Source organism: Paramacrobiotus metropolitanus, unplaced genomic scaffold (genome assembly GCF_019649055.1).
Source record: "Paramacrobiotus metropolitanus isolate TYO unplaced genomic scaffold, Prichtersi_v1.0 Parri_scaffold0000231, whole genome shotgun sequence".
Lineage (NCBI taxonomy): Eukaryota > Metazoa > Tardigrada > Eutardigrada > Parachela > Macrobiotidae > Paramacrobiotus > Paramacrobiotus metropolitanus.
The window spans coordinates 56468-84462 of NW_026570451.1; the positions used below are offsets into that span (position 1 = coordinate 56468).

At 41.6% G+C, this 27995-nt stretch overlaps 3 protein-coding genes and 2 long non-coding RNA genes across 8 annotated transcripts; 2 read left to right on the forward strand and 3 right to left on the reverse strand.

Moving 5' to 3' along the window:
- Positions 1 to 2291: 2291 nt before the first annotated feature.
- Positions 2292 to 5641, reverse strand: LOC129601368 (pyrimidodiazepine synthase-like). Of its 2 annotated transcripts, none has more exons than XM_055500165.1 (7): positions 5398 to 5641; positions 5009 to 5270; positions 4600 to 4741; positions 4412 to 4517; positions 3747 to 3981; positions 3254 to 3365; positions 2292 to 2864 (listed from the first exon to the last, which is right to left on the reverse strand). In XM_055500165.1, exons 2-7 carry the CDS (start codon positions 5231 to 5233, stop codon positions 2623 to 2625), a joined length of 1062 nt encoding a protein of 353 aa, XP_055356140.1. In that variant the 5' UTR covers positions 5234 to 5270; positions 5398 to 5641; the 3' UTR covers positions 2292 to 2622. The 2 variants fall into 2 exon arrangements, with proteins under 2 accessions (XP_055356140.1, XP_055356139.1); XM_055500164.1 differs by having other exon boundaries at positions 5009 to 5300.
- Positions 5642 to 6552: 911 nt separating this feature from the next.
- On the reverse strand, positions 6553 to 9306 carry LOC129601371 (superoxide dismutase [Mn] 1, mitochondrial-like). 2 transcript variants are annotated; one of them, XM_055500171.1, is made up of 6 exons: positions 9074 to 9306; positions 8648 to 8868; positions 8094 to 8223; positions 7933 to 8015; positions 7337 to 7516; positions 6553 to 6845 (listed from the first exon to the last, which is right to left on the reverse strand). In XM_055500171.1, exons 4-6 carry the CDS (start codon positions 7958 to 7960, stop codon positions 6694 to 6696), a joined length of 360 nt encoding a protein of 119 aa, XP_055356146.1. In that variant the 5' UTR covers positions 7961 to 8015; positions 8094 to 8223; positions 8648 to 8868; positions 9074 to 9306; the 3' UTR covers positions 6553 to 6693. The 2 variants fall into 2 exon arrangements, with proteins under 2 accessions (XP_055356146.1, XP_055356145.1); XM_055500170.1 differs by having other exon boundaries at positions 7933 to 8223.
- A 948-nt stretch (positions 9307 to 10254) lies between these two features.
- LOC129601373 (5-oxoprolinase-like) lies at positions 10255 to 18307 on the forward strand. The gene is given in 11 exon segments (XM_055500172.1): positions 10255 to 10654; positions 10872 to 10981; positions 11798 to 11822; positions 11825 to 12492; positions 13518 to 13788; positions 13982 to 14119; positions 14122 to 14190; positions 14767 to 15123; positions 15187 to 15606; positions 16307 to 16699; positions 17128 to 18307. Coding segments are annotated over 11 exon segments (2676 nt in total). The 5' UTR covers positions 10255 to 10581; the 3' UTR covers positions 17280 to 18307.
- Positions 18308 to 22125: 3818 nt separating this feature from the next.
- On the forward strand, positions 22126 to 23174 carry LOC129601367 (uncharacterized). Its single transcript, XR_008692210.1, has 3 exons — positions 22126 to 22398; positions 22643 to 22807; positions 23042 to 23174. It is a non-coding gene; the product is annotated as an uncharacterized LOC129601367 (long non-coding RNA).
- A 1126-nt stretch (positions 23175 to 24300) lies between these two features.
- Positions 24301 to 27972, reverse strand: LOC129601364 (uncharacterized). Of its 2 annotated transcripts, XR_008692209.1 has the most exons (6): positions 27816 to 27972; positions 27719 to 27744; positions 27243 to 27315; positions 27048 to 27151; positions 25425 to 26852; positions 24301 to 24742 (listed from the first exon to the last, which is right to left on the reverse strand). It is a non-coding gene; the product is annotated as an uncharacterized LOC129601364 (long non-coding RNA). The 2 variants fall into 2 exon arrangements; XR_008692208.1 differs by having other exon boundaries at positions 24301 to 26852.
- Between the last annotated feature and the right edge of the window lie 23 nt (positions 27973 to 27995).

Here is a 27995-nt window from a genome sequence, read left to right on the forward strand (position 1 = left end):
TTTTTATTCTATGAAGTACAGTTATACCGTATGTCTATAACAACAACCCATGATAATACTCAAATTAAGTACCCACAGTATTAAGTTCTGGATTTTCAGTGGTTTCGTGCGAGACCGAAGGGAACAATACTGCATGACCGACAGACAGACAAAAACGCCGTATTCTTGTACCTATAGAGTCTTACTTTATGTTTTCTATACAGTTGAAATTCATACACTAAATGCTATAATTTTTTTAATATATTACGTTTTTATTTATATTTATATAATCTTTTTTATTTATGTGACCGACGGACAGATTAGTACGTGACCGACGGACAGACAAAATTCCAGTTTCCTTGAACATAGAGGACCTTCGCTTCGCTCCGGTCGATTAGATATGTACGGTGATAGTGAATGGCCTCTAGATAAAGCCATAAAGGTCATCCACGAGCAGATGTTCATGGATGACCTTTACTGGCAGTCTGTCATATTATGAGTTATGCATGTACATAGTGTGCGTACAACTAGTTCAGAATACTACTGTAGTAATTAAGTACTTAGCACCTGCTCTACGAGTGTATTTACTTCGTACCTGCTCTACGAATAAATCAGATACATTATAATTATCTATATTTTCTTCACACGTAAATATCTTATACATAGCAGCAAACGTCTTTATTTGCTTCGGAAATCATTTACATTTCTTATAACTCTAACTCCAGTATTCTAATACTAACTTTGAAAGATGAAATATCGTCGCAAAAGCAGAATGCCACATTATTAAAAACCTGCATAAAAAAAACCTGATTACAGTGTATGTCGCTCGCGATCGGGTGCAAACAGGAGCAACCATTTTTGGCGATGGCATCATATAACCGCGCAGTGTCCGCTGCAGTTGGTACATAAAGGGACTGTACGAGTCCACATCCCAAATTCCCAATCATGTTGATTGTTGCGGATAACGATTGAAGAAGTTGTAGGTTGGCATGGAACGGCTTCCATAAGCACCATACTTAACAGAGTCACACCGTACAGGGATATAACAATCCAAACCTGGAGCTTATGCACAGACTATAGAACGATTTTGCAAATTTGTTCTATGACGAATATTATGCGAATATCAAAATGTGAAATACAGTAGATAAGAATAGGTGTACTGTAATCTGTCTTAAAATAAGTGAAATCCGTTGCACATAATAAGAACGCAATGTAAAGGGTACAGTAAATAAGCACCTGCTGTATCAGAGAAACCTTTATGCGAGTACCGGTAATTACGAGCAGGCCCGTCTTCAGCTTTTGGAAGGGGGTGGCGCACGACTTTACGCCAGCTGCGCCAATTGAAAAATGGCAGAAAATTTGAGAAAAATCGTAGAAAAGTGGCTCCCACTTTTCTATGATTTTCCTCGTTTTTTAAGCCATTTTCTACGATTTTCTTTGAAAATTTCGGTGCGCCCCTTGCGCCAGTCCGATTTTCTTGCATCTGCGCCAGTTTTTGCGCCGGCTCAATTTTTTCAAAAACTTCCGCTCCGGTTTGGGGTGGGGCGCGCCAGTGCTCCACCCCTCTTAAAGACGGGCCTGATTACGAGTATTTAAACCGTACGAATGCGTCAGTGAATGTATTACGTGCTGTGAATATTTTATAGTAAATATTTTATATTAAATTTCAATACGAATATGTATATGCTTATTGATCGATAATATTCTCAGTCAAATAAGGAACTGCGTACAATAATACTGCATACGACTGATACGAGTATATTATTTTGTTCGATTGTGACTTTCGCTGCTTAATTATTAAAATTATGAAAGTATGCTATGTCGTATCGTATGTACTCTAGCATTTCAGGATAATAATTAAGAAATACTACTCTAGAGTACATACGAATTACGATACGGTACTAGTCTACTACGAGTAGAGCTACTATTACAGCACAGAGCTACTTACCTATACGAGTTATATCGACTAATAAAAATGCAAACGAAATATTAATATTATTTATTGGGATAAATTGCAGAAAGTATCGAAGATTGTGAAATTGATGACAACAACTATTCAGTAATTTTCAGAAATTCAGAAACTGACAGTACAACGAATCAATAATTTTAAAATGCGTAAAACATTCACTTTTCTGCGTTGTCGTCGTTATGTTAGCTGTATCTTTATGCCCAGTGTTTGTTGAGACCTTCTACAGAAAATTCATTACGATGTATCTTAAGCACTACCAAACAAAAATACTTGTACAAAAAGTAAGTAAGTAATTCCACAGCACCGTTGTTAATGCGCTTTAATTCAACACTTTGACTCCATACAACATACACCTCAAGAAAATGGGTTAAATCAATTATGGAATTTTCTTAAGCAGAGAGCCACACAATCTAAATGGCAAACCGAAACCTCAAAAACATATTAAAACCTTCTCATTGTTAGCATAGCTGCCAGAGCATACAGCATACAGACTGTCTGCGCTTACATAATAAAAATCCGAACAGTTAACAAAAACTATGAGACGTCAGACAAAGCGCACAACCGCAAGATCCATCACCAGTTATGAGAAAACTCCCGTTATTATCCTTCGAAAATGAACGACAGGCAAGCAGCGATAAACAGAGAGCGGAGACAATGAGATGCCGATGTGCCGTTTACAATCCGATATCGTAGTTAGCTTTGCCATCCACGTAGGCGCTCTTGATGAACGGCACCATGATTTCCGACGGAAAGACGATGTCGGCGATGGCCGGCTCCTTCAGCATCTTCTGCATCCAGGCGTGCAGTTTAGGATAGTCGCGCTCCATCTTCAGATCGACACTGCGCACTTCACACACCGGCGCGATACGTTCGAACCACGGCCAAATCATCACGTCCACGAAACCCATCTTGTCGCCTGCAGATAACAACGAAGTTATAGAACGACAAAAACTGGGAACGAATAACTTGAATGTAACGTGTACATGCATGAGAATCTAATTCAACCAACAGAAATTAATCCATGTAAACTAATACTCAGATATTATAGATTCATTTATTTATTTATTTTTGGGACAGAAATCAATTCAGTTATTGGCTCATCAAAACCGACGTACAGTACAAGAAAACTGAAAAGTCAACAGAACTGTTTATCTAAAAAATTAAAAGAATCTGAAAGTCTAAAAATTAAAAGGTAAATCGCGCAAAAATAAGATCAGAATAAATCTGTGAATATACGATAGAAATGAAAGAACAGGATGCAACTCGAACGGGAACAGTGCTCACAGATACGTTCACAACGCTTACCTGCGAAATATTGACCAGTCAATGATTCCTCCACTTCTTTCAGGCCCTTTTTCAGCTCCTCGACTTTCTCTTTGTCACCCTTAGCGCCAACCGCGTTCAAATTGTTGATAAACTATAACACAGATCAAATAAATCGAAATAATAATTAAATAACCTGAAAAACGGAGGAAGATATGCCGGCGCAATAATGTCGCATTCAAGTTCTGTCGACGGAAAAAGTTCGCATACCTATACAGTATACTCTGTACACCACGATATTATACAGATTACAGAATACTCTGTAATAACGTAAAAGCACGACGAATAGATTAACCGTAAAATTTCAGTCAGGAAGTTCACTAGAAAAAATAGTATTCAACGAGATGTTTATAAAAGTGAGTTACAATAGCAAGAATTAATTTTCTAATGCTGATAATCATTCACAAAGAATTTCTTTCGATACGGCAAATGTTTTAAAACAGAAAAGTTTATTCATCATTCGTTAGAATGATACCTTTTGAGTAATGACTTCGATAGCCACCTTCTGACGAGCCTTTTCGTATTCATCTTTCGGCAACAGTTTCGGCTCATTGGGGAAATGCTCATCGACATACTCGGCGACAATCAGCGACTCGAAGACCGGTTGCGGCTTCCCGGGCTCGTGCAGCGTCGGCACCTTGCCCAGTGGGTTGTGATGGGCCATGTACCATTCCGGCTTCTCCGTCAGGTTGATGTTCACAATTTCGTATCTGCAGCGATAACAATAACTAAACAAAAACATCAGTCCAACACGCCGGCATTCTTGGAAATCCGCAACGAAATAACAACATTAATACGAAAATAACATTTTCTAGTGCTACGTATGACTAGTAATATAAATTTTATATAAATTTGCTGCCATGTGACGGAATATTAGTACACAAAACAGAAAGCATTACTGTACTGATGAGAATTGAAAATATGCGGGAGAAAGTGTAAAACAATGAGTGGGTACAGTATAGTACCTGCATGCCACTGTTCAAGAAACAAATAGAAGTATCCGAAATTATTTAAAAAAATAATATACCTAACATTTCCAATACATACATTCATATGTACAAGGTACATAAGTTACTTTAGCATTCACTAATAATTACGTGTATTACAATTCAGTTATACGAGTAATATGCGCACACTTACGGGATTTTTTTTATGTTCAGCGTCAAACGAGCCCGTTCAGCGTGTGGACAAAAGCGGTTGCTAAAGAGACACAGTTGCTTAGCGTCCAGCGTTGGTTTCTGCGAACCTACAACCACCAAGCATGAAAATGATTCTAAGATGCTGCGGAAAGAATTCTGGAACGTTTGGAATTCATGTCAGCAGTTTACCGGTTGCATAGTGTGCCGGTTCCGCGAATTGTTTCAAAATATCCCCCAAAGCATCTTGCACCGTGGATCCGGAGTCATTCTCCTTAAAAAATCTGATCCCCAGGACAGCCTCTGTCTGGCGATGGCATACAACGTATGCCGGCTGCAAGAAAAAAATTGATGACTAGTCTTATTGTTAGTATTACCAGGGAAAACTGGGAATCGGCCTTTAACGCGCTTCTAGGAGCAGTCCATATATTACGTACGCAATAAACCAGGGACGGAAGGGTGCCAATAATGTCACAGCAGTGACAGCACCATAAGTGGAATATGTCGGATATTAGAGAATAGGGTCAAAATTTTTCCGAAAATCTGCGCACGTGATTTTTAGACCGTCCCTTAACAGTTTATCATGGCGGTATGCACTTACAATACGCGTGACACCATATCGCTCACAATCAGCAACACCGTCTGGGTAGTCCAGGAATTCAGGGTACTGAAAATCCACAGTAAACTTCTCCGTGAAGTGCATCTTATTCGATACCCAAATATCAAACATTTTGGGACCACCACGGCGACCACGCAGACCGGATGTTGTACGAGGATCGTTTTTGGATGGTAAGAATGTGATTACGTTCACTGCCAATTTGACCATTTTCCGATAATATTAGTCTCGCTCAATCTTCAACTCCCTGCAGAGATACCGTTAGCTGAACTTCGCTCTACAAAAGGGAAAAAGGGAAATCTGCTCCTCGGGCAACAAAAAATTACAATCAGTCAGCACGTTAAAGGATCATAGGAAGCCGCCATCGAACTTACAGAAAGCACGCAGGCTATTTATCAAATGAGAATCCACGATTATTCAGCTTCGGCATGTGATAAAAGCGATCGGCTAGTAAATCCACACTGAACACAGGCTGTTCTGTCAAAGTACGGTGGTAAAGATATTAAAATATTGTAAATAACCGGAATATCCGTTATTATGGCTAAAAGTCCTAAAACGGAAGCATCTCAAAAAATGATGAATGAGATCGAAAATGCTGGAGCATGGTAAAAAACCAGCCTACAGCAAAATGCCACTGACCCGAAGCGTCGATCGGTGCTAGTGGCAGTCTGGGTTTGTCCGACAATGCAAGATTCGTGACTCGATAGCAGTGACCAGTGTTGGCCCGTCTTACAACTTCGGCTCCCGGCCCGTTTCCGTCCCGTAAACTAGCCAGAACGGGACCGTCTCCCGTTAAATCCCGGCCCGTATATCTGCCATAGACTTAGTATGGCGGTTCACGTCCCGGCCCGTCCCGTTGGAAAGCTCAAACCGGACCCGTTTTCCGTAGTCGGCTCCGACCCGTAAAAGTTAGCCAACACTGGCAGTGACCGTACTTAATTGGCGGTCTGGCCGTGAAATACCATGCATGTGCCGGTATGCTTTCTCGTACATACAGTCGTGCTACAGTACTGTATGTCGGTGTGCATACTCGTACTGTACTTACATAGATTTGATCAAAACATTTGCTTGGAAGTGAAAAACATTTGGTTGTAAATAAAAGCATTTGTCTGTAAAAAAAAACATTGTTTGTAACATTTGATTGGAAATTAAAAAGCATTTCTTTTTTTATTATTTGTTTGCAAAACGTCTGCGCGATTGGTACACCATAAGTTACAGCAGCTTTTCGTTTCAAAAACTCTGGTTTAATCCAATGCACACGAAAAAAAAATAATATTTATATGTCGATTGTGGGAGTGTAACAATTATTACTCTTCAGTGAACGGAATAGCAGAACTTGCAGCAAGAACACTATCTTTTTCCTTTTTAGCTGCAACACTCATACTCTGGATTCTGTTACTGTACTTACTAACCGGTAGATCAAATTCTGCATCTCGCAATATCGCACATGACAATCAACACCCGAAATATTCATATCCTGCACGAATTACGATGGATACAGTCATACCGATACCCGAAAAAGGTGCAGATTTATTAGTATTTGACCAGTGGTGACCAGCATGTTTATGCCACTCATTATGTGGAAGGAAAGTACTACGGATTTAAGCCATTATCAGCCACAGCGGTTTAATTAAACCAATCAAACAATGGAACTGCACACTAAATCAGAATTATTTGCCAGCGGCAGCCTGTCCGAACCGCTCAGCGACATCCTTCCAGTTGACAATCTTCCGGATCTCCTTCACATAGTCAGCGCGAACATTCTTGTACTGTAGATAATAGGCATGCTCCCATACATCGATGCCCAGCAAGGGAACCAAACCTGTAAGATCCAGTTGACAGAATTGCCGCAACTCGCAAGTCAATCTCCATGCAGCTTTATTAAGAGTAGCAAAAAATATATGACTGTACTGTTCGCATGCGTTCGCGTTAAAATAAAGAAAAATCCCATCACTGCGCGCATTTCCCCACGATAAAATAGAACACAAATTTCGACAAGAATGGACGGAGAAGTTGTACAAACAAAACGACTAAATCATTAACGGGCGAGACGCAACGGAAAATTATTCACGAATTAATAAAAACGAAATGTAAAACACTTCTCTCAGTACTTAAAATTAGTACAGTACGTATCTTATACTAAAGTTCTTTCTAAAACTTGCAGTCTAAGCATTTAATTGTTTTGTAACTCACAGTCAGTGTACGGATAAGTGCAGCAATTACAATTAGTGCAGTAGAGGAAGAATATTTTTACAAGTTAATTTAAAAGTTTTAAAATTTAACTTTGTAAAATTTATCATTTTTTTAGCTTACCGAGAGTGGGTTCCAGTGGATCCTGGTTGGCGCACTGTGCAATGGCCAGGCGCTTCATTTTCGGACAATATCCCAGCCATGCCCATCCCGATCCTTGTACGGCTGTCGCCTTTTCGCTCAGCTTCTTCTTCGTCGACTCAACATCTCCGAAATCCCGTTTAATGGCAGCGGCAAGATCACCTAAAACCAACCGAAAAATATTTCGCAGCGAAGAAGTTTTTTTTTCAGTAATACAGCCAATAGTTGTGACTGTTACTTGCGGAATATGTACTTGCCATTTAAACACAACAGCGCTGTTGTTTTAATGGTGCACACATATGCTTTTAAAATTTTTTTTCAATAACAGAATTCAGAAATTACCTAATACTTGCGAAATGCAAAACGGCATATGTATTGTACGACAGTACGAGTGCCGAGTGGTATGTACTAGTACTTTCAATCTTCAATGCAAAGACATGAAAAAGACGTTCTCGGAGCAAGGCACGAAAATTTTGTCGGTGTAATTCGCAACCAATAATTTTAAATTAACTCTGATTTTTTATAGAAGGTTTTTATGTACAGATAAACGTTTTGCAAAAATACATTTATTTCATCACCGTAATCCGATGCAGTGAAGATAAACATTTAGCCACATCCAGCCATCAGATCTTCACAGTCTCCTCGTAGCATATCTGGTGTTCTTTCATTTGATGAGGATATGCGAGAGTGTTCAGTAAAGCAATCAACCAAAAAGGCCTACAGAAAAAAACCCATTTACCTTCCGGTTGCTTCTAGCAGCACTCCTTGACTGACAGGCGCGAGATTCTTCCAGAAAATACGGTGAATAATGTGGCCATCGCCGTTGAATTTCAGAGCGCCTTGAACCTCGATGGCCGTTTATAAATCACCTGCGAAATTTAACAAATTAAGTAAAAAAAGCACAATAAAAAATGCATAAAATTACACTGCGTATGTTTTTGGCTCTTTATAATCCGCCGCGTTGCAAATTTGTCAGCGGATCGGTACTACCGTACTCAGGAAAACAGCATCTAAATCTCAAGAAAATTTATTTGGCTTCGCTATAATTATAATTTACTGCGGTGTACATATAACAAAACTAGAGTAGTATTTGGCTATTTGCAATTAAAATTGCAATAACACATGTATCTATCTGCAATGCAATTTAAATGCGATGTCCAAAACGTTTTATCTTGTGGTTATAAATCATAAAAATTATTTAAGCATTTCCACTAATTCAAAAACTGAAAGAAGCTGGTAATACAGCAACAGTACATTTTTCTTCAGTTCTTGTTCAGAAGCCGTGTTGTTTACCTTTCTGCAGCGCTGTGGTGGCTTTTTCCTCCGCCGCATTCAGATTCTGTACATAGGTGGCATGGTGTTTCTGGTGGTGCAGCTTCATAATCTCCCCCGAAATCACCGGTTCCAGGGCATTGTAATCGTAGGGCAGATCCGGGAGAGTGTATTTGCTGCGGGATGCCATCACCCCCATCGCGCCAATGCTGGATGCATGGTTCAGAAATACACTGGATTTCCTGTATAAGTCAACTTACCATTCGTTGAATCATGAATACAAAAACCTTACCCCAATGCACATCCTGCAGTATTGTAAGTGTTTGCATGTAAGGCGCTTTCTGGCAGAAACTTACGGATCTTTGGTTGATTTCATTCCAACAGATTTTTAAAGGCTATGCCGCTATGCTGCCTATGCAATATGTTGTACTACATGCTCGAACTTACGCTGCACTTTGTCCCAACTGGGAAAAGAAACATGATGACGATAGTCGATGATCCTCTCAAAATTATTAATAAATAACAACGCAGATGTCGGAATTCCTTAGATCTTTGCAGTGGAAAACCCGCTAATAAAAGTGGGAAAGCCGAAAGCAGTCAAAAACAGGAAAATCTGCTTATTTCTACTCATACCAGGTGATTCAAATGTGTCAAGCAAAGCCGCCTGCCAGTGCCGAGTCTGCCGACGCAGCAACATCTGGTACAGTAGTTTCCCACACCATTCTGCTGCTGCAACTAGAGCCCTGCACGAGCAGCAAAAGTGCTGCTCGACTCGCTCATTTGAGCTTTTTAAAATTTCCTGCTCGCTCGGCTCGCTCGCGCTCAAACCTCTGCTCGCTCAGCTCGCTCGTTTTTCAATTTTTCTTTATTCCCGCTCGCTCAGCTCGCTCGTATTTCTTATGGTCTAAGATCAGCTCGCTCGTAAGATCGACAAAAAAATTTCACATAAACCAAAATTTGTTTTTGTGCGCGACTAGCGTTGACCAAAATTTGCTTTTCCGCTAAAAACACTTTCCGGTCTATGACTTCTATTTAACCTACAAACCGGGGCCCTATTTTATGGCGACTTTTTTTGCAACCTGAGTGTCATAGATTTGAAATAAGATTCCATTTTAATGGCTTGAAAGTTTCGAAAAACTCAACATCTCCAACCTTGTCTAGGATGCATTAGGAATGATACCGATACCATAAAAAGAACCGTGAGATCGTCTTTCCACGTTAGTACCAGGCTGTCGCTAGCCTCGTGGTTACAGAAAACACAATGAAAACTTTGTCGCGCGAAGCGCGAAGCTGACGGTGGATTAAGGAATTTAGAGCCCGGTTTATGCAATTTCTTGTAGTAGTAACTTCGGTTCGCACAATATGAGGCGGTCAGCTCGGGATCGCTCGCATCCGACTATTCTGCTCGCTCAGCTCGCTCGCTGATTTTTTCCTGCTGCTCAGCTCGTTCGCAAAAACGAAAAACGGCGCCTACTCGCTCGAAGCGCTCGCGAGCACCGAGCGCTCGTGAGCCGAGCCGAGCAGCTCGGCTCGTGCAGGGCTCTAGCTGCAACACGCCGTACGTGGGCGGGCGCCTTCAAACCGGAAGCCATCGAAGTCGCGAGCAATATTAAATCCACCTGTCACAATATTTTACCCATTTTTCAGCGTGACATGTGAGAAATTATCTGATTATCACAACTTTTTCTGTTTTTCAGTTCTTGGTGGGAAGACGTTTTTAACCAACGATTGCTGCTTGTGAATTCGATGCATGAAAAGGGTGATCGGCAATTATTTCTCTGCGTTCTGAAGCTCCATAACTGATTTGTACGATGGATTAAATTTCATGTCGAACCATCTGATTGAAGCTGGAGAACTGAAAAATTTGCAGTTTGCAGGTGTTATGCTTGTGCAGATGGCATCGAAACATAACATCATCGAAATTTGACAATCAGACTTTGATTACAATTGTTGCAATGTCTAAAATGAACGATCCTACTGAACAGAATAAATTCCGTTTTGCCATTGATCGCGGTGGAACTTTCACAGGTAAACCGTAAACACCGTAAAGAGGGATATGGCATTTTAACAATAAAACTTATAAGACTAAGTAATAAGAGTTTAAGGCATCCTCATATCGTATTGATTTAGTGAAATTTTATACTGATTACGTAAGTACTTACACCGTACATATAAAATACGTTATGAAAGCTGAATAGCTCAACTTCAAGTTTTGGCCAAGTTGGGAACTCTTGCAGTCTTGCAGACGTTTTTGCGTTATGCCCGAATAAGAAGGTGCGAGTGATGAAGCTGCTGTCCGAAGATCCCAGCTATGCGGATGCCCCCCGCGAAGCTATTCGACGCATTCTGGAAGAGGTACTTACTGTACTGCATGGAATTTGTCGGTTTAATGTTGGTGATGGCGGGAATTGCAAGCTGTGCAGATAGAGTTGCAGCACATGTGGTAGGTACGTGTATCTGTATAAGTGGTGCAGAGAATAATTACCGTATGTGCTGAGTGGCAGCTTGTTACTAGTTTTTGAACACGTGCTCGCACAAGCAGCCTAGTAGCCAAAACATTGTGGTTTTAAATATTTTTGAATAGATGGACATACTCAGACTCTCGTTTGAAAATAGGCATCATTCTTTGTTTCACTGTGGATCAGATTTTCTGGCCTTGCTGCTCGGCTGATTTATTGTTGTTAGGTGTACTTATCTTTCGTTTCTAATTTCCTGTTCAACAGGTACGCTATTTCATATTTGTCATAATCACATAATGTGTGGTATAAAAATGTAGAGCAGTGGCAAGAAGTTCGAGCGCTTCGGTTTCGGTAATGTTATTTATTGTTGCATCACTTGCATGCATGGCATGCTGTCCGCGTCGTAATAATGGCACCGAATTGTTAACTTTATGAGTGTCGCAAGGACTCGTTTTTCCACCTTTAAAATGTCATTTTTTACTATGTCTTCCTGGAAATTAATGAAAGTTGCAATACATGTAATCATATTATAAATGTTACTGTAAATTCCCTGGAAAATGTCGATTCTTCCCTACCAGGCCTGTGTTCTTATTTCTGATTTACGTGCTTGATTTTCAACAACTGCTTGCAACGTTCATCTGTTTTTTTTCCCGAAAATACGCGATGGACACCGTACAGGAAGATGTTGGTTGATTCTGTGATGTGTCTGCAGGAAACCGGCACCCTCCATCCGCGCGATAGCCGGTGGACACCTCGCGCATCGCCTGGATCCGCATGGGCACCACGGTGGCCACCAACGCCCTCCTGGAGCGCAAAGGCGAACCCATGGCCCTGGTGATCACCCAGGGCTTCCGGGATCTCCTGGAGATCGGCACGCAGCAGCGTCCCCGCATCTTCGACCTGTCCATCGCTCGTCCGGAGCTCCTGTACAAGGAGATCATCGAAGTACAGGAGCGCGTCATCATGCAGCGCGACGACGACCGCCTGCCGAAACCCAAGAAACTGGTGACCGTCCAGGGCGTCTCCGGGGACACCTTCGAAGTGTTGACACCGATTAACTGGCCGAAGTTGGAGGAGCAGTTGAAGGCGGTGCTGGCCAAGGGGATCAAGAGTCTGGCCGTGGTGCTGATGCATGCGTATACACTGCAGCAGCACGAGAAGAAGATTGCGGATTGTGCGCGGCATCTGGGCTTCACGAATGTCAGTCTGTCGCACGAGGTCATGCCCATGATCCGCATTGTGCCGCGCGGACAGACGGTGTGCGCTGATGCCTACCTGACGCCGTGTATTCAGCGGTATCTGCAGAGTTTTGCCGGCGGGTTTAAGGATAATTTGAAAGGGGTGCATGTGCTGTTTATGCGGTCGGATGGGGGATTGACGCCTATGGAGAATTTTATCGGATCACAGGTAAGTTGCTCATATACTCGTACCGATGCAGTTTGCAATGATCCTTCCATCTGATGTACTTCGATTAAATCCGTCATATGATCACTATAATAATATGGTGCAGCTATCCGATCACTCAGCACTCGATATCAGAGCAGCAAGTATGTAATGGTTGGTGATCGGTTAGCTGAACAACACTTTTTATTACGAAAAATCAGACATCTTTCTCTGTGGGCTGGTATACGGCCAGTGCAGCGCATTATGGTGCATAAGTTATGATTCATAGAGATAAGAACGGGTATGTTGAAAAACGGAGCTGTGCAGCGCGGTATCTCGAATACGTGCGGTATGGTTGTTTTGACCATTCGGAGCGTAGATAAGCTCCGGATCGTGATGACACACGTTACCAGTCGTATCTACTGCGCATAATGCACAAAAAACCTACATAGGCGTTGGAAGATACCCGAATGTCTGAATCTGCGTATTGTGTGGTTAAGCTAACCGAACACCAGCCCCCCCATGTGACGTGATCTGATAGCGTGGGTTGCAGTGATCCGATAGCTGCACCGTAAAGTATAAGTGATCCATTGACGGTTCCAATCGAAGTATTCCAAAAATCGACAATAATGTTAACACTATTAAGTTCGGAAATTTTTTTAATTTATTGCTATAAATATGCGCTATTTTATAGCACATTGCGAAATATCGGAGAGTTTAATTTGAGGATACAAAATTACAAACATATTTATAATGGCGTCGTATGGGGAGAAGTGAAAATCGTAGTACGAGTCATTAAATGAGAATATGACCAGGTTTGTATGTTTATTCGTGACTGGCATTCATTTACAGTAATGGTTCATTTACAGTAATGTTAATCAAATCTGATTTTCCAGCTCTCGCTTTATAATTTTTATTTTGTTTTTGAAATTTCCTTTCTGTTGGTAGTGGTTATATTTTTTGTTGACGCTTATGTTTTGTTGTCACTCCTTGTTGCAACTTGCCGGCATGCTGTCGTCTTCTCAGCTGAGAGTTGACTGCTCGTTTAGGCTATCGTTTCCGGTCCAGCGGGTGGAGTGGTGGGCTTTGCGTCCACGGGTTACGATGCCATGGAGAAGAAACCGCTGATTGGCTACGATATGGGCGGCACCAGTACAGATGTCAGCCGTTACGCGGGGGATTACGATCATACATTCGAGAGCAGTGTGTCCGGCATCAGTATCCAGACACCGCAGTTGGACATCAACACGGTGGCCGCCGGAGGTGGTTCGCAGCTGTTCTTCCGGTCCGGTCTGTTCGTTGTCGGACCGGATTCTGCTGGTAATTTATTCTTAATATAAATAACCAATTTATGTGTTATAAATAATTATTATTATGAAGCAAATAATAAGTAATCTGTAATTTTATTATTATTGTTAATTATTATCTGTGGGATTTTTTCGTTAAGTTTGTATTGGTTGCAGCGTAATATAGGTTAAAATATTCGTTCGGCTTATGACTTCCGGTTGCGTAGGTGCCAATCCTGGACCAGCGTGCTATAAACGTGGTGGCCCACTGACGATTACCGATGCTAACGCTGTCCTTGGTCGGCTGCTTCCCGAATATTTTCCGCATATTTTTGGAGAGAAACGCAACGAGCCGTTGGACATTTCCGCTCACGACAATCGTTTGAAGAATTGGCCAAAACCGTTAGCCAGTTCACATCGCAGCAGGGAAAGCAAGGTACGTGCAGTACATGTAAAATCCGGGCGCATGCCTGACACTTTTTGGTGACATAATCTTGCAGTAAGTACTATGCTCACTACGAAAACGAATACTGTAACATTTGTTAATTATTAAGAAAGACTAAGCAATCGCTTAGAAAAATTATTTGCAGTGATTGATAAAACAATCGCACGAATTATGATCAAATTGGGACAAATTCTTCATTTGAGTATAACTGTTGAGCGAAGCTCACTTTGTAGTTTGTACATATAGATATTGAGAAATAAAATATACATCAAACCGCTGGCAAGAGAGTGATGTAGACGTATGTCAAATCGTAGTGCTTTGGCTGCGGGTAAACTATCGTCTGAAGGGTTTAACATTTACCGATAAGGCACTAAATTCGAAAATGGGAACTTAAAATACTTTAAAAAAATTGAATCTTTTCTATCGGTGTTTCGTTTTTCGAAGCGCGATAAACCATGAATAAAACGGGAATTATATTATATATGGTGCAAAGATGTCTGTAAAAAAGTGTAGTATACGTACTCTGTATTTTGTTTTCCTGTAGTAATTAATATTTTATACTTTCAGAATCACGGTCAGTGGAAGAAATCGCGGAAGGCTTCGTGGCCGTCGCCAACGAAGCCATGTCCCGTCCGATCCGCAACCTCACCCAAGCGCGCGGCTTCGACCCCTCTAACCACGTCCTCTCGTGTTTCGGCGGCGCCGGTGGTCAGCACGCCTGTGATGAGGCCCGTTCCTTGGGCATCAGTCGCGTTTTCGTCCACAAATACAGCAGTATTTTATCGGCGTACGGGATGGCGCTGGCCGATGTGGTCAGCGATGAAACGGAGCCCTACGGGCAGGCCTTCACCCAGGAGAACTTTGCGGAGATCACCAAGCGCGTCGATAAACTGAAGGTATCCTGCAAAGAAAAGATTCGGAAATGTTATTATATTATTATGTATATTATTGATTCGAAATATTATTGATTCGGAAATGGTATTATAGTTTTGGGATTAATCAAAGAGTACACACTTCCGGTGGTGCAAGCCTACATGCAGTATATTCAGAGTCAAGCCGAAAACGCGGTTCGCGATCTGCTGCGGCAAGTGGCACAGCAGGCCGAGAAGGACACCGGCTCCACTCGTTTATACGCTGAAGACCGCATGGATGACGGCAGCGCCATCCGGCTGACTATTAGCATTGATAAGGATTCCGGGCAGTCGGAGTGGAATTTCGAGGGCACCTCGCCGCATGTGTGGGGCAATCTGAACGCCCCGCGCGCCATCACCCTGTCGGCCATTATCTACACGCTGCGCTGTATGGTGGAATACGAGATCCCGCTGAATCAGGGATGTCTGCAGCCGGTGAAGATCGTTATTCCCAAGCATTCTCTGCTGGATCCCCATGAAAATGCGGCTGTTGTCGGTCAGTGTACTGCACGTAATGGTTACCTAGCTCCTGTTGTGCGCAGTTTTTATGCTTTTATGGACAGTTCTTAGGTTTTTTAAAAGAAGTATTCTTAATAAAAATGAAAACTTTTGCTCGAGGTTAAGCGTAGAAGATTTTAGCGGTAGTATTCTTATTTTGTGTGGTCAGGTTTTATTTATACTCAGATTGTATAGGAACCGGCAGCACTCACAAAAATGCATTATCTGGATGCTTTTTGTCACGCATTGCAGTACATTGCGGTTTATTAATGCTAGGCACGCTTTATTAAAGTGCAAGGTTTCGTAGAACAACGACAGTAAGGCTAACGCTCATGAGTCCTGCGTGTGCTAGCTCTTGAAATGAACCGATTGACTGTAATACGATTGCCATTTTGCAGCAGGCTATAATGTGATATTTTTGTAGTAATAATACACAAACTTTTCGTTTTACTTGACTGCTGCTGTTACCTGGCTGCCATTTTTTGTACCGGCCCGATTAAACTAAATTTTTACTGAATTATTTTTATCTGCAGTTTCCTCTTTCTGGGAGGAAATTTTATGTTTACAGATTGTAACTGTTTTTGGTATGATTTTGTTCGTAATTTTCATCGAACATATCGGCCAGATCCGCCTCGACGCGACAAAAAGTGCAAGTAAATAAACAACACAGCGCCAACGACAAATCGTGTACTTTGCAGGCGGAAATGTGCTAACGTCGCAGCGTGTGGTGGACGTGATCCTGAAAGCCTTCCAGAAGTGCGCCGCCTCTCAAGGCTGTATGAACAACATCACCTTCGGCAACGAGAAATTCGGGTATTACGAGACGGTGGCCGGCGGAGCGGGTGCGGGACCCACGTGGCACGGAGCCTCCGGCAAGCACACCCACATGACCAACACCCGCATCACGGATCCAGAGATCCTGGAGAAGCGCTACCCGATTCTGCTGCGCACCTTCTGCTTGAATAAGGAGACGGGTGGAAAAGGGCAGTTTAACGGCGGCGACGGAGTGGTACGGGAGCTGGTGTTCCGGGCGGATATGACCTTGTCCATCTTATCGGAGAGGAGAGTCTTCCAGCCTTACGGACTGAAAGGTTCGTTCGATGTTTTCGAATTTAAACATTTTTACAAATAGCGCGCAAAATGTAAAAAGTGTAATAACATATTATTAGCTTTTTTGAAGCTTTTCTGTTGAGTAACTAGTGTGGCATATTTGAAATTATATAAATGAGACAGCAAGAAAGCAAAATGAAATAAATTAATTTATTTCATCATTAAATAAATCAGGGAATGAAATAAATCAGTACGCCAATTTTCTTTGCTTATAAAATAATAGGAATTATGGTATAGCAGATTATTTACTGTGGCGTACTTACGAGTATTTAATATTATCAGAGGGAAAGGTAAACGAAGTACAATAATTTTGCGCTCTTTTGAAGCGTCCATTGCGTCTTTTTTGAAATGTCTCCTGATGTATGCAGTGTTATGTTCAGGTCGGCATTGATTTTTCCCTAAATTGTAGGCGGCGAGCCAGGAGCTTCCGGTCAGAACATCCTGGAGCGCGTTGAAGGCTACACGGTGAATATTGGCGCGAAGAATTCCGTTCCGGTTCAGCCTGGCGACTGTTTCCGTTTGCTGACGCCCGGGGGCGGTGGGTACGGCTGCGAGAAATAATGCTGTTTATGGAGTCTTTTAGTGATGTCAAATTTTCTCCAATTTTCAAGTGCCGTTAACTTTGCTTAGATGTTTTGGGTGAGTTTGTACTGGTTCTGCTGATTTTCTCCTGTCAACTGATTCTTCGCCGGTGATTTGTGATGCTTTATACAAATTTTGTAATTACCTCCACTTATTTAATTAAATAAAGTTGTGATGATTGATGACGCATGGATTTTTCTGATTGAATTTAGTAATTCTCCTACAGATGTTTATAATAAATCTTTGATATTTTCTACAGACTGTACTTCATGTAAAATAATTTTTACATATGGATAGCGAACTTATCCGCGCTAATGCGCTCTTGTGCGTAGTACGTATGAGTGTTCTTTTCTTTTTGTAACTGTTTCTAAGCAATTTTCACAATGAAAATTCACAATAACGAAAGCGTTCAAGTTTAGCCAAAGAAACAACTTACATGTGCTGAAGAAGTGTTTACTGTTTTATCCAATCTTTTACTAATTTTTGACTGGACGTACTAACGTGATCTGACCCCTTTGTCCTAGTTGTACTACTGCCATTGGATATTTTTTCTTAATCTGCGCTACTACAAACCTTCGGCCTGTTTGCAAAATGCGTCACAGTATTGTTGACCTTTGTGTGCTCCTGATTATGGCAAGCACCGTGACTGGATACTTTGGCGATGGGAACATCTTTACGGATCTCGTGCACAGAGGTGATCAGGTAATGTGGCTGGAGCAGTTCTGTGGCTTTTCCCCCATCGATCACGCATACGAGGACACTTACGACAGTTTCGTGCTCAGCCTGAAAGCGGAACGCATGAGTATATGGTCACAGATACATCCCAATATTTACAATCTGTGTGACTGGTGATGTCTGGCTTAAAAATGTTGCTGCTCGTCCTTGTTCTTAGTTGATACATGTTAAACCTTAAGCAACAAAACAGCAGTGTTTAGTAACTTTCTAACAAGTTTTTGTACTTTGTTATGATCGTCAACCTTGAGCGAAATAAATATTAACGAAACAGATATTTAAGATTACCTTATCACCATTAAATATTAAAAAGTATGCATAGTGCGCACCTTTAGCACGTTGACGTTACGTAAGTAATTTTACAAATATATCGGAACAATTACAGCATCTTCTATACCACGTATGCATGCACTGATTAAAAAAATGATTTCAAGATTTGGAAAGGCAAAACTTATAGGAATGCGCATTGATTAATAAATGTTTGCCTTTATACAAACCGGAAACGTTTTTACTCGCACATCATCCAGGTGATGTTACGACGAGCCGCTTAGGGTGATTGCGTAATCCACAAACTGCACGCAGAAGGTCGACATAAGGCAAAACGCTTGCGATAGCGGTAAAACCAAACTGTAAGCTCCATAGGGAAATCAAAGCACAAGTACAGAGTTGGCTCGTACTAGGTTATAAGAATGAAATTTACTTGGAGCCAAGGTGTACCCTCACACAGCTGTACAGGTACGTATTCATCGTAATATCTATTGTCGTAATATTACTTGTGCATGTTTCCGACCGAAGCACAGTCTTATATAAAACAGCATCACGCATGAATCTACCAGCAAAATATAGCGTTCTGCTGTTTGTGTTTAAAAACACGTACCGATAAAATTGCGAAATGTCGTTGGAAGCACTGAAAACCAGCCAGACCAGCGTGTGGTTTACGCGCGACTGGGATCGTGTATTCTCGTTCTTATTGCGTAAGAGCGGTTTCTATCCGTGGAAGAACGATGCCGGCAAGCAGACCTTCTCGGTCGCTGTCTGCTTATCTGGGATACTGATGGCTGTTCCCATGGTCTTGAGTACCGTGGCCTTGGTGGACACATTTTTTAAGACAATTTTCACCATGGACAAAGGCGAAAAAATGCCGGTAATTATGGTAACGGCATTATTCCTACAGTTCGCTGTCTGCGCAATCGTTCTACTCGTACTTTTGCCGCGTTTGACGCGACCTCTTAACGGCTACGTCGAAGATCTCAAACAAGTCCTCATGACTTTTGAAATTCCACTGAAACGACGACGCCGCTTGCTGACCGTGATGGCATTGCAGTTTTTCACGGTTTTGTCATCACTTATATTGGTATTCTACTTTCACATCTTTGAGCAAGAGTTCCCCAGTTCCACGGTGTACTTTTTGCGGTACCCGATGAATGTTAAATTATACGTTACTGTCTTCCAAATGTTACCGTTATTGTGGGCGGCGGCCGGTCAGTCGGCGTTTACGTACAGTTTTTTATACGTTGCCGGGACAATTGGGTTTTCGTTTCGCGAAAACAACAAAGCTGTCGTCAAACTCATAGAAGATATGAAGAAAGGTGATATCAAAGGTCAAACGTTCTTGCGGGAGTTATCACAATCCCGCGTGCAACACTGGCGATTGTCGGAGATTGTCGAGAAAATGGATGAAGTGTTTGCACCGATTTTACTGGTGCAAACCGGCTTTGACATCATCGCTATTGCATTGCTTATTGGAGTGGCGATGGGCGGGAAACTGGAAGTACCCTTGGGACCGTTCGCAACAACCAACATCGAAGATCTCGTTTTTATGGTGATGTGTGCACTGGCCAATTTTGTGCTGTTCTTCAGCAGAATGGTGATCGCAAGTTACACTACCAACCAGGTATGTATCCTTCTTTGGTTCCCTTTTCAAGTTGTGGATAAAGTTCTATATTTGGTTGGATGATGGCAGGCACATTCGATTGTCCAACTTTACCATCAATGTATGGAAGTTTTTCCGGACGAAAAGCACAATATAAAAGATATTGCGTTTACTACGATACAACGCTTACGGGATAGTCCTGTGGGATTCACCGCATGGAGGTTGCTTGTCCTGGATACCAACTTTATCCTGACGGTATAGCTTTCTGCAAGTACAGACATACTTAAAATACATACAACATGCATTTCTGTACATACTTAAAATTGCGTAACGTTACGCAATGTTAGTTACCGTTAACTAAGTTACCGTTAACGGTAACTAACACCACCGTTACGTTCTCGAGACATGCGCATATACACGTGTCGAAACTAATGTTTTTATACATTTGTACATACATTTTTCAGGTGTTTGGGATCCTGCTGACGTACCTCCTTGTAATCTACGAAATGACGTCACACACCGATGCCCACCAGTGTATCTACAAACCGACTTCTGGAAATAATACCGTTACCATGTTACCCAATCGTTCCAGTATTTGTTACAGCTTTAGTTAATAACTAGTGATGCGCAGTTATTTAATTAACAGGAAATGCATACTATACGCAGTAACAAGCGATTATCGGTACAGATATTACGAAAATGCCGTTTTCTTGTTGCAGGCAGAGAAAATGCAATGTATAGTTAAGTTGCCGGAAATATTATCAGTATTATATTTAGTGTACACGTACAGATAAGCAGTATGGTTTTCCGTTTTGTGTTCGGTAACTGTGGTAATTCTATCTTTACCGATCTGTGCGATCATTTGCAGAAAGACCGAAATAAACATGAAACACGTACTAGTAATAGTGAAATGTTTGGTACTCGTATACACATAGTTAAGCGCAGGAGTAGGAATTCATTGTGACACAACAAAATTACCAGACATTCAAAGTAACGCGACTGGCTGCATTGAAATAAGTAAGTTTCCTTTAGTTACGATAGCAAAAATATGCGCTCCGACCGTTACAACATTAATTAATTCAAGTACGCTGTACTGTCTTTAACAAGACAGACATTCCATATATAATGATAGAATTTTGGATTACTGCTAGTATCGTAGCTCGTAAGTACGCGTTATTGCGCTGCTGCCACCGGTACCGCGTCATATGAGTGCATCCGATGCATTAATTCCCAGGGATGCTGAGGTAAGACTTTTCTGACCTTCCTCCTGGCTTTGAGGGGTCCTAGGTAAATATTCTCCTGCAACATCCAACACCAAATGATTCAAAGAGTTTAATGCTTAGGTGTACCAAAAATAATCGAAACTGTACAGTCGCAGTCAAGATATATGCTGCTGTAGTTCAGCTAACTATTGAAAGACAGCATTCGCCAATCGTCATCATATTTTTTTAAATTTGTCTGCACGGACCAAAGTCCAAACATGGCTTTTAAAATTATGGCCACGCCAAAAAAGTCAGTGGACACCACGTCCGAATGGTTTTCACGCTACTGGAACAAGCTGTTCGCAAGATTCCTTCGCAAAAATGGATTTTATCCCTGGTTTACGGAGAACGGCACTGGGAGCATTTCTTTTCTGGTCTTAATTTCTGGTGTAATCATGAGTGTCCCCATGGTTGCCGGTATTGTGGGGATAGTTGACACGTTTTGGAAGACCATTGCCTCCTTTACCACGACTGACAAGATGCCCACGATTATGGTGGCCGCGATGTATTTGCAGTTCTCAGTGTGTGGAATTATCTTGCTTATACTGCTGCCGGTCCTTACCAAACCGTTGGGCGGTCACATCGATGACCTTAAGAAAATTTTGTCATCTTACGAATTTCCCATAAAGAAGCGCCGAAAGTTGATGTTTATGATATGTCTTCAGTTTATAACCGTTATCGTGTCCGCGTTCACGGCTTTCGGGTTCCATACAGTGCAAAGGTTTCCCTCGGATACGGCTTCTTTTCTGCAGTACGCGATGAACGTACGGGTACATTCTGTTGTTTTCCAACTGCTCCCTCTGTCTGTGGCGGCTTCGGGACAATGCAGTTTCACGTATGCTTTTCAGTTCGTAGCGGTTATTATCGGGTTGGCATTCTGCGAGAACAACAAACAAATTTGTAGAGCCATTGAGGAGAGAGAACAAGGTCACATCAAACAGCAGACATTCTTGAGGGAACTGGCTCAGTCTCGCAGGAGCCATTGGACATTGTCGGTGATACTGGAAAAACTGGATAATGTATTCTCGCCGGTACTGCTGATTCAAACCGGATTCGATATTCTGTCCATCACTTTAATGATCGGCGTTTCCATGAACGGCACACTGGAAATACCTCTGGGAACGTTTGCTACGAAGAATGTAGAGGACCTCGCTTTGCTTATCGTTAGTGCGATGGCGAATTTTATTCTGTTTTTTGTCGCATTGTTGCTGCGAGTTATACAAAAAATCAGGTAAGTGTTTTGAGAACTAACAGAAACGAAGCTTCAGGATTTATTTTAACTTATAACCTTTTAGCGTTTACGTATACACATAGTGACCTTTTCCCAACCCATTTAGATATTTATTAACTACAGAGGAAACAAATCGTTCATACATTTTCTTGCTTGCTTAATTATACTTGCTTAAGTAATTTTGTCAATAATTTATAATTCAATGAAGAAGGTATTAATGGGACTACTAATTCGTTATTTAAAGGCGCACGCTATTGTGGGACTTTATCATCAGTGCGCAGAAACATTCCCGGAAGATAAAGACTTGATTGGAAGTGTTACAAATACAACCGTTCAACGTCTTCGTGATAATCCTGTCGGCTTTACTGCGTGGAAATTTCTAGTACTGGATACGAGTTTCATTTTAACGGTAGGTTGACTAGGTTCTGATAAAAATTACCGGTAAAATTATAGAGTAGAGAGCATATCCCATTACCCCGCCTAATGCGCGTAGTACAGTATTTGCGGTCATCATAATATAACGCACTCTGTACATGGAAACTGGAAGCGCGGAGTAATCTGAAGTTTCAAACACTGAAGATAATACTTTTAATTTTTGTTTACTGGTTTGAATCGGTTCCCGTCAACTGCGTACTGGCTGCAGGTGTTTGGAGTATTGTTGACGTATCTGCTGGTAATCTACGAATTAACAACGCGCAGTGATGCAAAGCAGTGTACCGGACAAGGACTGATGAGCGCACCCAGCAAGGATCAGTTGTTGTGTTATTTTAATTCTCAGACATACCATCTATGCAATATTAGTATACCCGTGAAGGTCTGATTGTCTTCTGACAGACACATCATTCCGGAACCCATATTTACAGCAAGAGATGACACTGTGATTGGATATCCTCTGCACTTGTGTTTTAATGCCTGTGTTCTTATGACATAAGTGCAGACTGCGAGCAATGATTAGCTGATATTTATGGCGTTCTCCCAGTAATTGCTGTATTGTATTGCACGTCCCATCTGGTGCGACTTGGGGCAACTGATTAAATTTTTACCACCTAAATGTGACCAGTACCACTATGATCATAAGGACGACTGTTTTCCTGTAGTCTTGCCACATCAGTGGAAATTTCATGTTCATATAATATTATGAAAACATGCAATCCTATCCAGAAATATATAGGGCGGCAGTTCAAAGCAGTAAAATTGTGCTAATATAGTGGATTACTCAGGCTTTGGAATGTATGCTCCTTCATCTTGATATGCTTGATAAACGCAGTTTAGAATTCATTTTTTCAGCGTAGCACAAGTATGTCTAAATCAGTCGTTCTTGTTGCTGTTGTGTTTATTAAACGAATATGCTTGGTGGGGTGTACATACAATTATTTGCACGCTGTAATTTATTATTAAAATAGCAACATCTGTTTACAGAATATAATATGAACGCATATTGTTTACCGTTATAGATTAAGATGCAGGAAGCAATATTATCAAATTTATCATGAACTGTTATGGAAATAAAACGAAGTTACCACCAAATGTCCGTAATATGGCGAAAGCATTAGGAATAGTGTTGAAACGACACCATAATAATCACAAGTCACAACACTAAACACGCTGTGAACGCGGATATTTCCCGGTATGGAGTAGCTTCCGGTCCATGGCTGCTGTTGGGTCAGCAGTGCGGAAATTCTGATCTTAAGCAGGTGTTAAAACTACGGATTATCTTCCTGCCAGTGCATTTTCCACCGGTCCGAATCGGTTCTTGCTGAAGTCGGGTATCGGCAAACCCTTTTCCGAAACACTGCATTTCTTCCGGTAAACGCGCTGCACAAATCTCCTTGCCGGTGCTATGGTCATCAGCCGGGTGAACAACGTCTGGATTCGTTTTCCGAGGGGAATAAAGTTGAAATTGTTGTTGTTGAGAAAAGGTTCGAATGAAGAGAAACACTCTGCCAGCCGTTGAGAAGACAGCATTGCCGAACCACAGACATCCGAGTGCTGCATGAATCACTACCACGTACGCAGGCGATGACCTTCCGATGCATCGTTAACATTATTTCAGGGGACCAGGGGTACAATGTGCAGTTTCCGTTATGTGCTCCCACGGCAATCAGCTATTCACCCATGGAACCACCAAAGGCAGCGATATTCGCGTGAAACACGACAAACAAAACTGCACGAGTGATGTTGACGGTGCTTACGGTTGGATGCGGCACACAGGACTGGTAGACATGGTTCAGTCGGACGTACAGATGTAGCAGGAATCCGGTAACCCATATATGACCCGATGTCGGCGCCGTCAGATTACAGAGCACCACGGAATGGGAGAGCAGCTCGGATCAAGAAGTCGACACTGCATGGTTAAGCAACACAACATGTTTTCCAAAAACATTAACCAGGAATATGCCGTACATCCCGTACTGTAGACTTCTTATGGACAATAGTTAATTATTGAAGATATCAGTTTGATTTAGTATCATTAATGATTACCTAATTAATAAATGATTTTGCAAAGGTTTAGATTTTTCAGATTTGACAGTTTCGGCCAACAAGCATCATCATTATTCGTAATATACGTACACCAAAAAAATCTGGGCATAAGCCGAAAAGAAAAAGAATTAACCATGCTTACTGCAAACTCCAACCAATCCTAAAGCGTAGGTTAACGATCCCGTGACAATATTGGCGAAGGCTAAAAAAATGCCGGGTGGCTGCTCCATACAACAAGCAGACAGCGTGACAGTATTCGCATCGACTCTTACGCGACAAGGGTTAATTTTAAATTTTTAATGTTAGGGACTACCGGAACCATGTTACAAAAGGGACCATATGTATCGGTATGACCAAAGTGCACAATATTATTATGGCCAAGGTATGTTGGAGCTGTGCTAAGCATGCTAGTGCTTACTAATCTGTGTGCCAAGGCAGCCAAGCATACTTCTGACTGTTTGAATTCAACAAAAGCTTTGTCGATGCAGTGTAGCCGTACTGTATTACTTGAACATGTCTACCGTGACTCCATTGTGTATACGTACTCGATATACATAAGTTTCTTTGCTCCTATTTTTTCAGCTGGGCTAAGATTGTACCATGATGAATCGGGCGTCTGGAGCGTTTTCTAGTAAAAACAAACAGCAAACTTATTCAGAGTTATCTCGTAAAATAGTTGCATGGAATGCGGCAAAACTGCGATAATGTACGCGATTACTCATTGTCAGACATTGTAGAATAATTATTATATGAAAATTGTGGTTTTCGATATGCCTGATGTTCAAAATACGAACCGCTTTTACAAGCACAGTAAGTAAGTACAATTTTTTTTTACAAAGTACGCTAATTTCGACGAAATGTTCTGAAGGACGGAAATATGAAGAACATGAAGACGGAAATACAATATTTTACAAGGTACTGTACTCAGAAAAATTCACAAATTATGACATACACGGTATACTCGTACAGAGTATAACGAGGTTCAAAAATGTGCGCACTGCAACGATGTATTTACTCTAAATTAATAACGCTTGTAAGGAGCTTTATTTTATTGAATACTTCTACGTGTTTTTTGTGAAGAATAACGATTACATGTAGGAATGTCTACATATGAGCAGAAATTGTACTATGAAAAACTAGAATTTTTAAACTTTCCATAAGGTCCAGTTAGCAAGCGTCCGTTATCGAACAAAGTATTTGATGGGACGAAAGACGGGAGAATGGGGACAATACTTCATAAAACGCGGTGAATACCGGACGATTTCTGGTGTCTTCCGGTCAGTGACTGCAGTTCGACCAGTGGGCAGTGGGTACTCAGGCAGGTTTTGGAAGAATCGATAGCGTCTCGGTGGCGTCTTCGTCCTGTAAGTGCACTTCCCCCGATTCGTGGTTCTCTGTTGAAGTCGAGTAGCGGCAGACCCTTTCACGGCGGCACTCCCCCTCTTCCTTGATGCGTGTAGCGTCAAAATCCTGGCCAGTGTTAAGGTCATCAATCGTGCAAAATGCTTCCGTATCCGCTTCCCGATATGCGGTAACCATGACAATTCTTTGGCCGTTTTCTCCTATCGCGGCACGTTGTTGTTCACAAAAGGTTTGTATGAGCAGAACAACGCTGCCAATCGTCGAAAGGATACCATTGCCGAGCCACATGGAACCAATCATTACGTTTATCACCAGCCGAAAAGTTCCCGATGCACCGTTGTTGCCACACGCTAACTGTCTTGAAAGCTGGTATTCACCCACGAATCCGACAATGCCCGTGCCACTCGCGATGAACACGACAATCAAAGCTGTGCGGGTGAAATTTCGAAAGCTTTCGGTTAGGTGCGGCGCCGAGGATTGACAGATGTGATTGACTCTAGCGTACATGAGGAACAGGATTCCGGTGACCCATAGAAGAACTGATGTCGACACTGTCCGATTACTGAGTGTCGCGTACTGCGCGAACGGGCCGTCGAACCAATAAATGACCACTATATGATTAGGGAAATCAGTGAAGTCCACAATGTACCGCACAGTATTTTTTGGCAAGACATCAGTTATTTTATTGCCAAGATTTTGCAGGTTCGGCAATCAGGATTAATAATATTGTGCTATTTGTACGAGTATCATGTTTTAAATAAACTTGAACACAAACCAAAAGTTAAACCCAATAAGTATATGCTTACTGCACACTTCAATCCACTGTAACACGTAGGTTGCTGTTCCCGTGATGATATTGCCGACTGCTAAACGCTCCATTCCACTTTCTTATACGCCGGATGTCGTCACACTATGGCGTAAATTACGTATTTTCAAAAATTTGGGCAGAATTACTTGTATTTATTACTTGTACAGTTGTACTTAATAAAAATTGTACTAACAAAGTAAAGATCAGCAATACGTAGTCCGAGGAACTCGTCAAATCTCAGCTTACAAAAATAAGTGAGGGCTGGCCTGTAAAAACAACAAAGTAAACAGCGAGACCACGCTGTCAACGATGTTAAGAAAATTCACTTGCATTTTTTTAACCAATAAGGAAATTTATATATGCTGTCGGTTCTCATTTTTATCTGTATGAGTATGCCCGTAATCCTGTCATTTAAACTTTCATACCAGCTCCACCGTTGGATCAACATTATAAGAGCAGAAGAAATGCCAAGGACGGCATCAGTTTCGCACCGTTTCTTGTTCTAACTTCAGAAATTATCGGAGTATTACTACAAAATTTATCAAGAACAACAAAATGAAAACAAAATTTGCAGAAAAACGCGGCCGCTTTGTTTGTAGGTATACGCACTTGGTCGGGCATCCTTTAATGCAGTGTAAACTGCTAAATCCCTAAAAACTTAAGCCGTACCTTCGGTTTCCGTCTTGTTTTGAAATCTATTAGCAAATGAGGATAAATAATAACAACTAACAATGATCAGTTGGAAAATTGAAAAAGAGTGCCGTACCGGTAATCCAATTTTCTGTTTCAACAGGGAACTCTAACATCTACCGGTAGAGTAGAGACAGCGAAGGATAATAATTATGGTTAACGTCGTGCATGGGTAGTTTACAGACTGCAGTTACCGGTATAAATACTGCAGTATGCAACTCTCTTAAACAAAAGTTTGCTGTGTACAGCAAGAATC